The sequence below is a fragment of the Narcine bancroftii genome, chromosome 11 (assembly GCF_036971445.1).
Source record: "Narcine bancroftii isolate sNarBan1 chromosome 11, sNarBan1.hap1, whole genome shotgun sequence".
Taxonomy (NCBI): domain Eukaryota; kingdom Metazoa; phylum Chordata; class Chondrichthyes; order Torpediniformes; family Narcinidae; genus Narcine; species Narcine bancroftii.
In genome coordinates, this window is record NC_091479.1 from 65,155,711 (window position 1) to 65,174,566 (window position 18,856).

General features: G+C 41.8%; 1 protein-coding gene across 10 annotated transcripts in view; it reads right to left on the reverse strand.

The window, feature by feature from the left end:
* The window catches only part of hipk2 (homeodomain interacting protein kinase 2), a 275,596-nt gene that overhangs the window by 34,588 nt on the left and 222,152 nt on the right, over positions 1–18,856 (reverse strand). For 6 of the 10 annotated variants that reach the window (XM_069903172.1, XM_069903177.1, XM_069903178.1 and 3 more), the window contains 2 exons: positions 13,935–14,143; positions 12,461–12,623 (listed from right to left, as the gene is read on the reverse strand). In XM_069903172.1, the coding sequence (XP_069759273.1) occupies positions 12,461–12,623; positions 13,935–14,143 (372 nt within the window). The remainder of the gene's footprint in view (positions 1–12,460; positions 12,624–13,934; positions 14,144–18,856) is intronic. The other 4 variants (XM_069903180.1, XM_069903179.1, XM_069903176.1 and 1 more) reach the window with 1 other exon arrangement.

Sequence of the window (18,856 nt, forward strand, 5' to 3'; positions counted from 1 at the left end):
TATAGGCACATCAATCCTGTGACACTAAATACCTGCAGGCATTTCTAGGTTAATCATTCCAAAGCAGTTATAGACAATACTGGTGGGTGCATATTTTCTTCTGTAAGCGTACCCGTCATCCTTATTATCTTTTCTTTACATCCATATAGGTAGCAAGTAGCTCATACTTATCAGATAAGGTTAAAAAAGATGAAGTTCCTCCATCACTACATCAAAGATTTCAAAACTTGTCAGACGTGGAGTAATATATTATTTTGTCATTAACCTAATCGAGATGAAGTCTGGCCGTTTCCTGGATCAAACCATCCAGGTAACTATCCCATTCCCTTACCAATGCAGCTCAGAATCCATGAACAAATGCAGATTCTGCCAGAGATCTCAATGATCTCCATACTCCAAATGTTCCAGTGACCATCACTTGCCATCCCTATCATATTTTGTTAATATATTCAATTTGCTGTTTTTAATCACTTTTAAGATTTTTGGTTGCTTTATCACTTAAAATGAATTAGTCAGTATTTCTTATAACCATCAAAATACTCTAACTTGCAATGAGCATTGACAGCCTGAAGCTTTCCCAAATCCCAAGTACAAATCTGAACAAGTACAAACCCTATTAACGCCACACCAAATTCCCACGTGCATCAAACTTCCCATTTTAGCTGTGTCCGAGTTACAATATGGCCAAATTCCACTCTGTATGACCTTTCAAGCACGGAACACAAAGTATAAAGTGGAATGGAATGCAAGCTCAAACCCCCAGACTAATTCAAGTAAAGCACTGCCTGATGAAATACTCGTTCTGGCTTATGAGAAGAAATGACAAATCCATGAGGTCTCTAGACTTATCAATAAAAGCCAAGTCTGACAATCCCGCTATTCAACCATTCTAACTGTGAAATAAAACCTGAAAATGCTGCAAATCCTCAGCAAGTCATTGTGGCCAAAAGTTCACGTTGGTGTGGGGCAGCATGGTTGGCGAGGCAGTTAGCGCAATGGTTGGCGTAGCAGCGCAATGCCTTTACAGCACCAGTACCAGGTTTAAATCCCGCTCTGTCTTTGAGGAGTTTGTTCGTTCTCCCTGTGTCTGCTTTGACTTTCCTTGGGGGCTCCCGTTTCCTCCCACCACTCGAAACATACTGGGGGTATAAGTTCTTGGGTGTAAATTGAGTGGCACGTAAATGGTCTAGTATCGTGCTGTATGTCTAAACTTAAATTTAAATTTAACCAGGCATGTGAGAAAAAGTCATCGACCTGAAGCACTCACTAACTAGTTTTCTCCAATATCTACTACCTGAACACCAAAGTATATACAGAATTTCCTTTGTTCATTTCATATTTCCAGGAAACCCATTTTTATTTTCAGATTTATCCTTAATGGTGTTTCAAGGAAAGGGCAGTTCCCAGAGAAGATGGTCATATTTTCCAAGTGTACCTGCCTGTTCAGCTTAAGAATTACATCATGATGAATAATATGGCAAAGTAGCAAAGCCAACACAGATGTAACAGTGTCTTTTTAAGATAAACGTTAGAGTGAGTTGTTCGAACATATGGAGTTCCTGTTTACCCAATGCTTTATATTCTTATCCCTTAAAGTGAGAGCTAAGCGACAACTTTCCAACTGGCCTGTAAATGACCTTGGCAGTTTACGATCACTCATTTAATTTTCAGTTCTAACATTTTTTTTTTAAACAAGAAAGAACTCACTTAAATGTTGTTATGAGAGTTAAAGGGATTTACCACTTCCAGAAAATATCCTGAATTTGGAGATCAGTCATCGTTTTTTCTTGGCAATTGCCTAGAAATTCAATTCACAGAGTCACAGATATGGAAAAAGGCCCTTCAGCTCACCCACACTGGTCACCCCTCTCTGCATTTGGCCCATATCCCTCTAAATTCACCCTATCCATGTATCTTAAACATTGCAACAGTACCTGGTTCAACCAACTCCTCTGGCAGCTTGTTCCATACACCCACCACCTACTCTGTAAAAAGTGTTCCTGTTAAATCTCTATCCCCTCACCTTAAACCTATGTCCTCTGGTCACTGATTTCCTTGTTTGGGACAACAGTCTCTGTGTTCAACTGATCTATTCTCTCATGATTTTGTATACTACTTTGAGATCACCCCTCATCCTCTTGGTCTCCAAGGAATAAAACCCCAGCCTTCTCAATCTCTCCATATATTTTACGCTCCCGGGTCCTTCTCCTTGTAAATCTCTGCACCCTCTCCAGCTTGACAGCATCTTTCCTATAGCATGGTGACAATACCTGAACAGTATACTTCAATGGGGTCTCATCAACATCTTGTACGACTGTAATATGTCTTTCCAACTTCTATTCTCAATACTTTGACTAATTAAGGCTAATATGCCAAAAAGCTTTTTTGACTACTATTTACCTGTTACACCATTTTCAAGGTATAATACACCTGCACGCCGAGATCCCTCTGCTCTACAACACTCTCCAAATACTGATCATTCACTGTGTAGGTTTTACCGACGTTAGACCTCCCAAAATGCAATATCTCATATTTCTCTGTATTAAATTCATCAACTATTCTTCTGCTCAACTGATCAAGATTCTGCTGCAATCTTTGACATCATCTTCACTATCCACATACCAGACACCAGTGTCATCCACAAACTTTCTGATCAAGCCATGTTTGTTTTCATCTAAATTATTGACATAGATAACAATAGCAATGGACCCAGTTCTGAAACCTGTGGCACCCATCTAGTCACAGGCTTCCAGTCCAAAAAACCTTCCACCATTATCCTTTGCTTTCTTCCACGCAGGGCCATATCTAGGGCATGGCAGATGCCTGCGGCACCATGTGAAGGGGGAGGCCAACCCCACCCCGCTCAGTGCCTCTGCTGCCACCCTGGATCTAGAAGGAACACACACCTACACTCAATACACTCATCCTCCTTCCTTAGCCCAGCATTCACTCTCAATTATGCAACGCCAAATACAACATGGTAGCCACCAACGCCAGCTGTCGCAAAACCTCCTTGTCACCATTTATTTTTAACGCATTGGCCACCCCTGCCATAAGTAACCTTTTGTGTAGATACGCCCCTGCTCCATGTAGCCAATTTTCTATCCAATCTGCTATCTCTCCTTGGATCCCATTTGATCTAACTTTGCAGTGAGCAGAACCTTATCAAATGCCTTGATAAAATCCATACATATAACGTCCACAAGTCTGCCCTCGTCAAACTTCTTAATACATCTTCAAAAAACCTCCATAGATTTGTGAGACATGGCCTACCAATTACTAAAATAATGCTGATATTTCTTTTATGGAGTTGAAAATTATGTCATCCTGCAATAAAAAAAAATTTCAACCATTTTCACATAAATCCATAACATGGGGCCTTTACCATCTGAGATATCTTGATACAATTGTTGATCATTCAAGGACAATTAAGTCTTCCTAACTTACTGTTGTTTATCTTATCATCACTTACAAAATTTCGGCAATCATTGGTCTATACATTGCAAATCTTGCCTCCTTCTCCCCATAATGTGAAGGTAAATCCGAAGGATTTCTACAAGTATGTTAAGAGTAAAAGGATATTAAGGGACAAAATTGGTGACCTAAAAGATCAGAGTGGACATCTATGTGTGGAGCCTCACAAGATCTTGAACAGCTTTTTTTTGCATCAGTATTTACTCAGGAAACTGGCAAAGTGTATGAGGGAGGAAGGGAAACAACCAGTAATGTGATGGAACATATATAGAGATTAAAGAAGAGGTGGTGCTTTCTGCCTTACAGCAAATAAAGACAGATAAATCCCCCAGGCCTGACATGAATTTTCCTTCAGGCCTTGAGGGAGACTAGTGTAGAAATTGCAGGGGCCCTGGTAGAAATATTTAAAACGTCTTTCGCCACAGGTGAGATGCCGGAGGATTGGAGGCTAGCTCATGTTGTTTTGTTGTTTAAAAAAGGCTCCAAAGGTAAACCAGGAAATTACAGGCCAGAGAGTCTGATGTCAGTAGAGGTAAATTATCGGAGGGTGTTCCAAGAGATTGGGTATACAAGAATTTGGACAGCTAAGGGATGATTAAGGCTAGTCAGCATGGTAGTTCGTGCTTAATGAATCTTTTAGAGTTTTTCAAGGAGGTTACAAAGAAAGTAGATGAAGGAAAGACAATGGATGTTGTCTACATTGACTTTAGTAAAGCCTTTGACAAAGTCCCACATGAGAGGTTATTTCAAAAGTTTCAGACACTAGGTATCCATGGGGAGGTTGTAAACTGGATTTGAAATTGGCTGAATGGGAGAAAACAGAGAGTGGTAGTGGGTGGTTGCTTCTCAGACTGGAGGCCTGTGACTAGTGGTGTGCCTCAGGGATCGGAGTTGGGACCACTGTTGTTTGTTGTCTATATCAATGATCTGGATGATAATATGGTAAATTGGATCAGCAAGTTTGCTGATTACACTAAGACGGGGAGTGTTGCGAACAGCGAGGAAAGCTTTCAAAGCTTTCCGAGGGATCTGGACCAAATGGAAAAATGGGCCAGAAAATGGCAGATGGAATTTAACGCAGGTGTTGCTTTTTGGAAGGTAGGACATTCACGGTAGATGGGAGGGCACTGAGGAGAGTGGTAGAACAGAGGGATCTGGGAATACAGATATTAATTCCCTGAAAGTGGTGTCACAGATAGACAGGGACATGAAGAAAGCCTTTGGCATCTTGGCCTTCATACATCAATATATTGAGTACAGGAGTTTGGATGTTATTGTGAGGTTGTATAAGACATTGGTGAGGCCAAATTTGGAGTATTGCATGCAGTTCTGGTCGCCAAACTACAGGAAGGATATCAGTAAGATTGAAAGAGTGCAGAGAAAATTTACGAGGATTTTGCTGGGTTAACTTAAGTTACAGGGAAAGATTATTCCTTGGAGTGTAGAAGAATGAGGGGAGGTTTGATAGATGTTTACAAAATTATTCTGCCATCTGCTAAATAGGGCTCACTCTTAGGTTTTAAGAATATATTGCATAGATACATGGATGGGAGAGGACTGGAAGGTAATCGAATGGGTGTAGGACAGTGGGACTAGCAGAATGATATTTTGGCACAGACTAAAAGGGCCAAATAGCCTGCTTTCTGTGTTGTAGTGCTCCGTGGTTCCAACTCATGAAATTTCTTGATTTTTCTCCCCAATCTCTCCTGCCCCAAGGCATAACCTTATCTGTTTCTGCAGAGCAGTTTTTCTCCCCTACCCAACACAAAGCCAGCCGCGCGTGTCCCCCCCTACCCGAATCCTTTTCCCCATCACTTGGTGACCCATGGTATAAGCTCTAATCACTCTAAAGATAACTTTAATTTTCGATTTAGTGTAGTTATGGAATTTGATTTATACCATGCAGTCCACATCAGGTACATTGTTTAAAGAATAACTGAGCAAAGGAGCTCTGAGTTCACTGTACAAGTGCAATGGCCACGTACACTGTCACTGGAAACACTCATCTGAATGCAAATTAATTGCACATATTAATTTGGATAGTTTGGATAAAATTGGCTTGGATAGCTTTGTATTCATCTAATTTGTATTAACATACATTACTTGACCACTGGTCGTGAATTGATTTTGAACAATTGGTGCAAACCTCTCTAATTGTGGTCCATGCTCATGCAAATGAGAACCTTTCCAGACTGAGAATAAAAAAACAGTACAGGCCCTTTGACCCATGATTTTGTGCCGACCTATGCAAACCTACTCTACAACAATCTAATTCTCCCTCACCTCACACCCAGAACCCTCTATTTTCATATATCCATTTGCCCATGTGAGAGTCTTTTGAATATTCCTTTTGTACCAGCCTCCTCCACCAATCCCAGCAATACATTCCCAGTATCCAACACACTCTATGCAAAAAAAAACTTACCTCAGATTTCAGATTTATTGTCAGAGTACATACATGACATCACATACAACCTTAAGATTCTTTTTTCTACGGGCAAGGAAGAATTACCACTTATTGCAAAAAAAAACCTGTTCACAGCGTCTATATGCAAACAAATAAAGAACTGTGAACCGACAATAAATGTAAACAAACAAATTTTTAAAATCAATAAAGTGCACAAGGGTGGCACGGTGAGCATATCAGTTAGTGCATTGGGACTAGGGTTCCCGCGCTGTGTGTAAGGAGTTTGTACTGTACGGGTCCAGAGGACCCCAAAACCCAGCAGCAATATAAATCTACCAGTGTCAGGTAGTTCTTAGACCATGCACAGAATCTAACATTTATGAATTTTACCCAAGCTCTGGTGCTTAAAGGTAATTGGTTACCGCTCAGGAAGGTTCTTGTTGGTTTTAGAGAGAGATTTGTTGCTCACTGGACACACACAAACTGATTCCCTCCGATCAGCCACTTAAATCTCTTGCCAAAGAAACTTGCCTCATCAAGGTTTTCCAAGTGATAGTCTCTTCTTCTGCAGGCCACCACAGAGTTCCTTTTGTTTCCCTTATTTCAGGTGAAATGCTTCAGCAGCCATTTTCTCTTATATGTACCACAAGGGTTCCCATCAGGCTGAATTCAGAACTCACAACCCATGTTCAAAATGGGGTTTCACAAGCTGCCAGCTTGCCATGACTGAAGAAATGAGTTTTCTCTCTCTTAGAGAAAGCCTGTTTGGTCCTCTCTCTCTCTCTCTCTCTCTGCTTGGAAAACCACATGACCTTCTTAGAACAGCAAACGGCAACCAGACAGATTGCGGCACCGGACCCAAAATTCTGAGTCCGTTCATCTGTTGCTTTCAAAACAATAATCATTTACACCTGCTTCTGAAGTTCTTGAGTAAAGCAGTCTCCTTGTTTTATTGTCTTTGCAAAGGCTCTCAGTGTCTGCATGACTCACTTTCAGCAAAGCTCTTGCATTTTAAATGAGATCTGTTTTGTGAAGTGTTTGTGTCTGTTTGTGACCTACCCTACTTCCACAATCTATCTCCTAAAAAACATATCTATATACAATATAAAATATGAAATAATCCATCTCATTACATTCTCCCCATTTCTGTGTAGGCTTTCCCTGGGTGTTTCAGTGTCCTCCCACTCTTTGAAACGTACCAGAGTTAATTGGGTGTAACTGGGCGGCATGGGCTATTGGGCCGAAATGGCCTGTTACCATGCTGTATGTCTAAATTTTTAAAAATTAATTTAATTAAAATATTTAAATAAAGAGTCCTTAAAAGTCTCTAATTGAGTTTGTCGTTGAGGAGTCTGATGGTGGAGGGGTTGCAGCTGTTTCTGAATCTGGTGGTGAGGTCTTGTGGCACCTATAACTCTTTCCTGATGGCAGCAGCGAGAACAGAGCATGTGTTGTGTAGTTCCTTGATGATTGCTGCTGCTTTCTGATAGCAGCATTCCCTGTAGATGTTCTCAGTGGTGGGGAGGGTTTGCCTGTGATGTCCTGGGTTGTGTCCACTACCTTTTGCAGGGTTTTAAGTTCAGGGGTATCGATCTCCCAATACCAAACCACGATGCAGCTGGCCAGCACACTTTCTACCACATATTTGTAGAAATTTGCCAGGGTCATACCAAATCTCCGTAAGCTCCTGAGAAAGTAGAGGTTCTGACGTGCTTTCTTCACAATGCTATTAGTGTGTTGGGTCCAGGAAAGATCCTCTGAGATATTGACTCTTAAGAACTTATGTTTGCTCACCTCTGATCAATCAATGGTCACTGGATTGTACACCTCTGGCTTTCCCTTCCTGAAGTCAACAATCAGCTCCTTAGTTTTGTGACATTGAGTGCAAGGTTGTTGTTGGTGCACCATTCAATGAAGTTTTCAATCTCCCTCCTGTACGCCGACTCAACACCTTTCTTTATACAATTCACTACTGCGGTATCATCGGCAAATTTGTGGAAGGTGTTATTGTCATACTCAGCCACACTTTGACATCTCCCCTCTATTTTCCATCACTTGTCATGAACATATGTCCTCAGATTTTGTTGCCCTGGGAAGATTGATGGTTGTCCACCTTATCGCTACCCCTCAATCTTATATACCTCCACCATCACCTCTCATTGTTGGTCCAAAGAGAAGAGTCCTAGCACTGTTAACCTTGCTTCATAAAACACAGCCTCCAATCCAAGCAACATCCTGATAAATCTCTTCTGCACCTTCTTTAAAGCACCTTCAACCTTCCTGTATGATGCCAAAGATTATCTATCTGAGTATTTTAAAGAAAAGCTAGTACCTTTTCTTCTTAAACTCAACTTTCAGCTTGTTCTATACTGACCTTACGTTCACCAAGGCCTGAGTGAAGCAAAGTATTCATGTCAGACCTCCCCACCTCCAGTCATGTTTCTCCTTTTATCCTTCCACTATGTCCTCTGCAATTGTTATATCGCTGATTTGTAATGGGCTCTCCACCCTTTTATTATCCCTCCAAATCTCTTTTGAAACATCTAAACCCCATAACTTGCATCAGCCATTCCTGTCCTTGAGTTATCCAACTCCCAGTCATGGCCACAACATCATAATTCCATGTCATAATTCATGCTCTAAGTTCATTACCCTTATTCTTAATCTTTCTCATACTGAAGCGCACACATTTCAAATGATCCAACTGACTGCATTTAACCTCTATTCACTGTCTGTCCTTTGTCACAGTGTCACTAGATATAGCATCTAGCATTTTACCAAATGGTCCATCATACAACCTAGCACTGGTTCCTATTCCACTGCCTAGTTAGTTTAAACCCTCCCCAAAAGCTCAAGCAAACCTGCCCACAAGGATACTGATGCCTCTCCAGTTCAGGTGCAACTTGTCCATATCTACTCCAGAGAACACCCCAGTGATCCACAAACCTGCTCCTGCACCAATTTTTCAGTTACGCTTCATATTCTTGCCCTCACTGGTGTGTTGCAGATGAAGTAATCCAGAGATGACCTCCCTTGCAGTCCTGCTTTTTAGCTTCCATCCTAACTCCCTATATTGACTCTTAAGGACCTCATCTCTTTTCCTATCTATGTCAATGGTACCAATGTGTAACATGACATATGGCTGCCCAAATTCCCTCTCAAGAATTTTATGGAATTGATCGGAGATGCCTCTGACCCTGGCACCTAGGAGGCAACATGCCATCTGCAAGTCTTGATCCCTTCCACAGAATCTCCTGACTGTCCCCCCAACCAATAAATGAACCAGCCAGTGAATCCCTAATCATTATTGCTCTCCTCCTCTCTAGTCTTCACTTCTGAGCTACGGAGCCAGATTCTGTGCCAGAGACGAGCAGTTGTGACTTTTCCCTAGTAGGTAATTTTCTCCCCCCACTCCCCCAACATTATCCAAACCAATTTATTTGTTCATGAGTGAACAGCCACAGGGGTTCCCTCACTAGACAGTCACCCAACTACCTGCCTCCTTGGTGGGACTGTTTCCCTGTAACTCTTGTCTATCACCCTCTCTGCCTCCCAAATGGCCCAGCTCCAGTTCCCTAACTCGGTCTGTGAGATGCTCCAGCTGGATGTTACTAATATGTGGTTCTAATAGAGTGCATAGCTGGTTGAAAACACTGAGCCCAACATCAAAGATGAATTGAGGCAAATCACTAAAAGCAACTGTACCGGTCCAAAACGAATAAAAAAACAATACTAATGAAATATCTGCCTTTGCAGATGAAAAAAGAGAGCAAGTCATGATCTATCAGGCCTTGGCCAAACTGTGTATAGAACCTCAAGAGAAGGCACATTGGATATGGAAGGGGTTCCGCACAGAACAATAAGAATTTCAATCGACTAAGAATTCTTTTTTCCTGAGTTCAGAAGATTCAGCAATAATTTTATGGAAGTTTACAAAAAAAAGTGAACCATACCAATGAAGCTTATTACATTGCTATACCCTGAGATCCCCACTGTAGGATGTACAGATACACAGATGAGGAAAAGCATCTCAAATAATATTTCAGTTCCAAGGGCTTTTCCCTGAAAATTTCTGTAAATAATGTCGCACCTCAGAGAGCAGTTAGTCACATATTAAATCATTGTTTATAATAAATATTACATTCTTTTTTGGCCTAGAAACATGTGCTGTTAAAAGTGCACACTGAAATCATTAACATACTAATAAAAAAATACAGTGCTCAGAGGACTTCTGACAGTTTTTTGGAGAATCGATTTCAAGTTCAAGTTTATTTATCATCCAAATGTATAAGCACAACCCGATAAAACAAGCATTCTCTAGCCCCTGATGCAAAAACATGCAAACATACATACAGAACACACATCACACATACAAACGGTATACATGAAGAGTGTGTGTATGTGTGTATATACACATATATGTATATATAAATATTGTTAAATAGAGTCTGAAAGGGGTTGTATGAATGTTTTTATCAGTCGTTCATGTTTCACTGCTTATGGGAAGAAGCTGTTTCTTTGCAGTGCCAGATGTCAGGCCTGCGCATCATTTTTAACCAATGAGAATCTAAATTCTTTTGTCATGAAGCTGGCAAAGGAACTGCTCATATTTTACTGATATTCCATGTGCGCAATATTAAGAACCATGGATCAAAAACAAAATACAGAAACCGACTTGATGCCCCTCCTGGCATAAGGATTCAACTATCTCATAACTTTAAGAAGATCTGTGATGACAAGAAACAATTTCATTCCTCCCATTAAATGTACATCAGAGACAACAAATAATTTCAACTTGGAGAATAGTAAGTTTATTTACTTTCTTACTATTCTTTTTTTATATACTAGGTACTGCAAACTGTACATGACGATTAGGATTCCACCATTCCCAGTGCTCCCCAAAAATTTGGGAAACCTGCTCTATAGCAACCATACCACATTGCGATGCAGCCAGCCAGGATGCTCTTGGCAGAGCTCCTGTTGAGAGTTGACAGGATGGTGTCCAGTAGCCTTGCCCACTTTAGCCTTCTAAGGAAGCGCAGTCGCTGTTGTGCCTTCCTAATAAGTGAGGAGGTGTTATGTGTCTAGGATATGTCACTTCATAAATGGACTCCGAGAAACTTGAGCTATAACATGTAGTGGAGAGTGGTCATCCCTAGCGCTCCTGAAGTTCATGACTATTTCCTTTGTCACCTTGAGACTTCGGTTGTTATTCTTGCACCATTTCACAGCATTTTCCACCTCTTCTCTGTGGTGCGACTCACCATTGAGGCCAACTACTGTCATGTCATTTTCAAACTTGATGACACTGTAGGAGCTGGATGTCATTGCAGTTGTGCGCCAGTAGCGCGAACAGGAGCGGGATGAGGTACACCAGTGGTCAGCGTGATGGTGCTCGACGTTCTGTTGCCACCTTGGAAAGATGTGAACTTTCTGTTTGCAAGTTCAGAATCCAGTTAGAGGGGTTGAATCCCAATGAGGACATCACCTCCACCAGCCTCTGGGGAATGTCCGTATTAAACAATGAGCTGAAATCAATGAGGCTTCATTCTCCAAGTGAGACAAGGCGATAGCATCATCAGTGGAATAGTTCCATCTGTAGGTGAATTGAAATGGGTCCAGTGTCTGGGAGGTGCACTTTGATGCATTCCATCACCAGATGCTCAAAGGGCATTTCATAATTTTTCTCATATGCATATCTTGTAAAGAGTTACACAAATTCCAAGATACTCTGCATGCTTGTATGAGGAACCTGTGCATTCAAGGAATATTGAAGCCTTTGCAACTGCAATCAACAGAGCTCATTCTGAGGATCCACAATGCCATTCAGTACACAAATTGACATCATTGCTGCCACCTAGTGACTTCTAAGCATAATATGCATGGAAGACAAAGAGTTAGTTACCACTACTTAGAAGTGCTGATTTTGACAACTTTTTTCTTGTAAAAACTATTGTCACATTATATTTCTGACTTTGTATCCATCAAATCTGCTGACTCCATTGTAACATAATATTATAATAAAATTTGTAAAACAGCTCGTATTGCCTGTTGAGGATACTCTCGTTGCTCTGAATTGGAGGCTCGAGGTCTCCACTGGATCTCAGAGGTGGTCATCATAGAGACAAACCACAAAGAGAATAGAGACCAATCTTGACTGCCTAATCAGGAGTTTCCAGGTTGCCGTATGAGCTCTGTTCGTCTGATAAAACAAATATTAGCAAGGGAATGGACTCGGTGACAAGGACTTGCTATCAAGGAAGAGGTGGTAATTTGCCTCCTTAGACTTGTACAGAAACTGACACACGGCTGTATGGTGAGACATTGCATCTTGCATAAAAGCCCCATCAAAGAGGGCCAATGGACAATTCTACTGAGAGCTCACCATTGTAATCAGATGACCTCACATTGAAATGCTACATTTGTGTTTTCAGTTCTTCTGTGTTTATCTACCTGTGATTACCTAGTTTCAATCTTCACCTTTTCCCAAACAGTACAGATCAGCTTTAGGTATCACATTCAACACAGATTTGGCTGCATCCCATTTGACCAGATTTACATCACTCATTGCACACATACCTGGTTTTGAACTGTACTAAGTTGGTTGCTGAAGGTCATCGTAAGGTTGCTTGATGTGCTTGGAGCCACATGTGTGATGAATGGTGTTTTACTCTGATTCACTGTGTCGTACATATTAACCCTTCGCTTGCAAATCTCCATGTTCTGAAAACAAGACTTGACGCTGAAGGAAGGATGAGGAGTTAGTCTTTATGAAGAAGATAAAAGCTAGTGATTTCACTTATCAAAGCCATGAATTTCATTTCTGAAGGCCAAGAATTTTCTAATAATTGGAGTCAGTTCAAAGATGCTTCAAACCCAACCACAATGACTACCCATTTTCAAAAAGTAGCAAATGGCTTCAAACAGAATGCAAGTTTCTTGATTTAGTCTTGGTTCCTCAATTAATCTCCTTGAGTCTAATTGTTGCAAACTGTTTCTTCAAACATAACGGTGTAAGAATTCTCAGGAACCAAAAGGTTAAATGACGTGACAAAAGGTTTTTTGCTTGTCCCCAACTCCTCCCGTTAGATTGGGAAAATCAAATGAAGATTGGATGAGAGCTTTGAAGGAAACATCCATTCAGTCTGAAAAGGTGGTCCTAAACTGCATGTCATTTGAATTCTCAAACCAATTCCCACCCTGGCCTCATCTATAGTTTCCAAAACTATTCCCACAAAGCTCAATGGCAATTTGAGGAACAACTCATCTTCGACCAAGGTACAATATAACCTTCTGGCCTCAATGATGAATTCAGTCATTTTAGATAAACAGCCTTGTCATTCACACTTCAGGTGGCATTATGGCCCAGCTTGCAGAGCTGCTTCCTTGGGTACCAACAATATGGGCTCAATCCTGACCTTGCGAGGTGGTGTCTGTGTGAAGTTAGCACATTCTCCTTTGAATGTTTTCATTTCCTCCATAGTAGTCTGGTTTCCGCCCAAAGATGTGAGCATTGAAAGCTTAATTGGCCATTAAATTGCCCTCAACATGCAAGTGAGTGGAAAAATTGGGAAAAGTTGATGGGAAGATAGGGATAATTATTTACAAAGATAATTATTGGAGAAATAAGATTGTTCAGTGAGCCAGTATGGAACTAACAGGCCAAATGATCTGTGCATTCAAACATTTCTGGCCTTCATTTATTTTCTGTGGCAATTTCAGACAATTTATCTCTTTTTATTTATACCTTCATCCCACATAATTTCTTTTATCCACTTCTCTTCATTGCAATCTTCCTGTCAGATTTAACTGATGTTTTGGTGATGGAACAACAGAAGCCATTAGTCCATTGACTTAGTCAAGGCTAGCAATAACAAAAGCATGGATGAGCGACTTAGTAACATACCAGTTAGGACAGAGATAGAGTCAGGTGAGGTAATGCAACAGAGATAGTCAACCTGAGTGATGAACTTTGAACTGACTTCAAAGGGGTTAAATACAGCATTATGGTCTAGTCCAACCTCTGACATATGCAATGGAAAAAAAATGGCACCTGCTCTGACAGATGAAAACATACTGTGTGCTGTGTGGAAAATCCAAAAGATGGGTCATCATTACAAAGGGATGGCTCAGCGTTTCGATCGGAGTAATTCTCTTATCTGCGTCAATGGTCAACATTTTCTTCAACAGGTCGATAAACTCTCGTCTGTCGGCTTTCTCTGCCAGCATTTCACTTCCCTCCAAATCTGTGGTCATATTCACCTGCAAGAGAAAGGCGAAAATTAGGCAGGAACACATCAAACCAGCAGTGACATCAAGTGCAGCTGCACCCTAGAAGGGTTGTATGTAGAGAACAGTAACAAGTGTGCAGCTCTACAGTTTTGCAATAAGAATGCATAGTCTGTGGTAGGAAATACTGAGAGTAAGATACCATAGTCATTCTACTGGTGCTTTGCACAATACTCATGCTCACAATGAACCACACATCCACGGAGAGTGTAAGCAGAACACCAACTTCCCATTCTTTGCAGAAGAATGAACCACACATCCACGGAGAGTGTAAGCAGAACACCAACTTCCCATTCTTTGCAGAAGAATGAACCACACATCCACGGAGAGTGTAAGCAGAACACCAACTTCCCATTCTTTGCAGAAGAATGAACCACACATCCACGAAGAGCGTAAGTAGAACACCAACTTCCCATTCTTTGCAGAAGTAGGAACAAAGATTGAAAAGGAAGGAAAAGTTAGGTTAATTCAGAATATCAGAAGAACACAAAGATTGGATTAAGAAAGAGGAAAAAAACATTTTTGAAATGTTACAACTTTATAGAAGCAAAAAATACTTTAAATTCTTCAAATTGGAAAGAACATCTAAGTTGGAAACAATGTAGTTCATCCTCAGACATTCACAATGGGATGTTTGTAACTCATCAAAGTGTCACAAAATACATCTACCAAACAAATCTATCATCTATGAATTATCTATACACAGCTTTATTTCTCAATGCGTTTAATTAAATCTGTATAAAAACAACTTAACATCTCTATTTATTCACAAGTCTTTATATATTACATAAGGCACCATGTACCTGTCTGCCACATTTCTGACATCCCATGACAAAGCTGACATAATTGTATTTGCAAAGTATGCCATTCAAATTTCAGGTATCTTTACTTAAACAATGAGAGGAGTAAATTAATACCAATTTCACAAGAGTGGGGTCGCTTTCCTTCTGGTGACAATGTTTTGGGGGCAGCACACTTAGTGTAGCAGTTAGCACAACACTTTCACAGCACCAGCCATTAGGACCTGAGTTCAAATCCCATGCTATCTGTAAAGAGTTTGTACGTTCTCCCATGTCTCCGTGGGTTTTCCCTGGGGGGGGTCCTGTTTCCTCCAACTATTCGAAATGTACTGGGGGTGTAGGTTAATTGGATGTAAATTGGGTGGCTCGAACATGTGGCATGTTTTATGTCTAAATTTAAATTTAAAAAAAGAATAGATATGTCCATTCAGGCTACGTTTGACCACATATATTTCCATGGTCCCATAATTATTCAGTTACCGCAAGCAAGCCCACAGCAATTTAGAAAAAGTGATTGCTAACTATAGGAGATTGTATACTGTGTACCCACACTGACCTGCTCTCTCCCCACAGTCCCGTGTTCATCCCCACACTGATTCTCCTGCTCTGGTCTTTCCCCACAGCCCTGTGCCGCTCCCACACTGATTCCACTGTCCCGCTCTCTGCCCACAGCCCTGTATCACTCTCCACAAACATCCTACTGCCCTGCTCTCTCCCCACAGCCATGTGTCACTCCCCACACTACCCTGTTCTCTGACCAAAGCTCCCATGTTAGTCCCCACTCTGTCCACTGTCTCGCTCTCTGCCCACAGCCCTGTATTAGTCCCCACACTGATCCCACAGCCCCACACTCTCCCTGCAGCCCTGTGTTGGTCCTTACACTGATCCCACTTCCCTGCTCTCTCCCCACAGCCTTGTGTTGGTTCCCACTCTGATCCTACTGCCCTGCTCTCCCCAAAGGCCTGTGTCACTCCCCACACTGATCGCACTGCCTCGCTCTCTGCTCACAGCCCTGTATCAGTCCCCACACACATCCCACTACCCTGCTCTCTCCCTGCAGCCCTGTGTCAATTCCCACTCTAATCCCACTGCCCTATTCTCTTCCCACAGCATCCACGTCGTCCCCATACTGATCTCACAGCCCTGTATCAGTCCCCCACTGATCTCACTGCCCAATGCTCTCCCCACAGCCCTGTGTCGGTCCCACACTGATCCCTACTTACAAATAAAAAGTTTACAGGTACACTACAGTGTCCCATTTAGCTTTGCTAAGTGAATATTATGGTTTTCGCATAATGTCCACATCTCATCCCGCCCAGTTTCACAGAACATATCATGGACGTTAGGCAGTGCAAACCTGTATAAAGATGTAACATTTCAAAAATATTTTCTCCCTCTTTCTTAATCCAATCTGTGTTCTTCTGATAATCTGAATTAACCCACTAACTTTTCCTTCTTTTTTTAATCCTCGTTCCATTAATTTCACAATTCTTCGATTTAATTGGTAGAGTTATACAGGGGCTGTAAAAACTCAGGAATGCTGGATGAACTCAGCCGGTCTCGCAGCATACGTAGGAGGCAAAAGTATATAACCAACATTTCGGCCTCATCCCTTCTTTAAGGTATGAATAAAAAGCAGGCAGGCATCTGAATTAAAAGACGGAGGAGAAGAAATGAAAGGGCAGGGGGAGGAGCACAGAGCCACAGACAAAAGACATGGATAGGACGACAGGAGAGAGGAAGGGTGAGATTTGATGGAGAAGAGGTGGGGGGGGGGTATGTTTAGCTTTCTGAATGCAGAGCTGGTGGAAAGCAGACAGAGGGAAAAGGAAAGAGGGAAACAGAGCAATAGGAAAGGAGACATAAAAATAGATGGGGGAGGGGGGCTAACGGAAATGGTAGTTCGATGTTAATGGAATCCTGTTCGAGGATGCCCAAATGGATTTTGTGGCTGGTTTCAGTCTGACAGTACAGGATACCATGAACAGACATGTCAGCAAGAGAATGGGGCAAGGAATTGAAATGTGTGGTCATTGGGAGATCCATGCTACTGCGGTAGACAGAGTCAAGGTGCTCATTGAAGCAATTGACCATTCCAGTCTAAAATGCCATGCCTATTCAATAAAGTTCAAGATACTCTGCTATCATCTTACATTTTCAGCAACTTGCCGTGCTATAGATCTAGATCGAAATCTGAAAGAACAGATTCATTAGCTCATTGATGCACTGCAACTAATCTTCAACACCCCAGTGCAGCAATCAATCATCCCCCACAAGTTTTAAGGCAGCTACCATTATCGCAGTACCATCATTACAGTTACAGGCCTCAGTGACTACTGCCCAGTGGCACTGACCTTCACCATTACAAAATGCTTCAAGCACATCAAAGCACAGCTCCCAGAGATGCTGGACCAATTTCTATTCGCCTTTAGACAGAACTGTTCCACTGATGATGCTGTAGCTTTGTCCCTCCACTCCGTCCTGACCTGGAGAATGCCACCTCATATGTCAGGCTGCTGTTTCAGCTTGGGATTTTATACAATCATACCACATAGGCTGGCGGAGAAGCTGTTCTCTGTAACTGGATTCTGGACCTCCTAATGGAAAGCCCACAGTCTGTCCAGATTGGCAGCAGAATATCAAGCACCTTTAAACTGAGCACTGGTGCACCTCAGGGCTGTGTGCGCAGCCCACTCCTGTTCACGACTGCAACAGCAGACCAGCTCCAACAGAGTTATCACGTTTTCAGATGACACAACAGTCGTTGGCCTCAACAGCAATAAGAGGCGGAAAATCTTATGAAATAGTGCAAAAAATACAACCAGAGTCTCAATACGGACAAGTCAAAGGAGATGATTGTGAACTTCAGGAGGATTACACATTAATAGCTTGGGAGTGGAGAGAGTGAAGAGCACCAAGTTCCTTCGAGTCCACTTATAGAAGTTACCTATCATGGACACATAATACCTCACTTGTCAGGAAGGCACATCAGTGACTGCAATTCCTTAGAAGGCTGAACTGGGCAAAGCTACCAGCCACCATTCTGTCAACTTTCTACAGGTGTTCTATCAAGAGCGTCCTAACCAACTGCATCCCAGTGTGGTACGGTTTCTGTAGAGCATAGGATCGAAGGTCAATCCACACGACCATAAAAGCAGCAGAGAAGATCACTGAGATTTCCCTTCCCCCATCAATGTGATTTACCAGGATCATTGTTTAAAGAAAACTTGCAAAATGTGTAAGGACCCTTACCACCCCGGAGACAGCATCTTCCAGATAGTCCCTTCGGGAAAGAGATATAGAAGTATCAGAGCCAGATCCACCAGACTGAAGAACAGCTTCTTCCCACGGGCTGTGATGCTGCTGAGTGACTGCTCAAACAACTCCCCAGCACTCAACTATTTATCAATAATATTTATTTGTAATATCTGGCCGTAAGACCTGTGTATAAGTTCTGAGTACTTGTATCATTTCACTGTTTCTGTTATGTCTGTATGTGTGTTTGCACTGTTTTTGCACGATTGACTGGAGATCGCTGTTTTATGCACACACACACACACACACACACACACACACATGGGTTTGACCAACAGCATGTTGATGTGTCTTGGGCTGAATTACAAGGAATTTACAGGTATAGGGAACAATTCTGAAGAAACAATAGTCATTTGAGAGAAGTGGGTTTTTAAGGCTCTGGAATACACTCCCAAAGACAGCAGTGGAGGCAGGTTCAATTGTGGCCCTCAAAAGGAAGTTGGATAAATTTACAAAATGTATTGGTATTTGGAAATGCAGTCATCATCATATCTCTAGTATGGACTCAACGTTAGGGGTGTAAGCGCTCCAATGGATGTTGAGGATGGAGCGGAGACAACGCTGGTGGAAG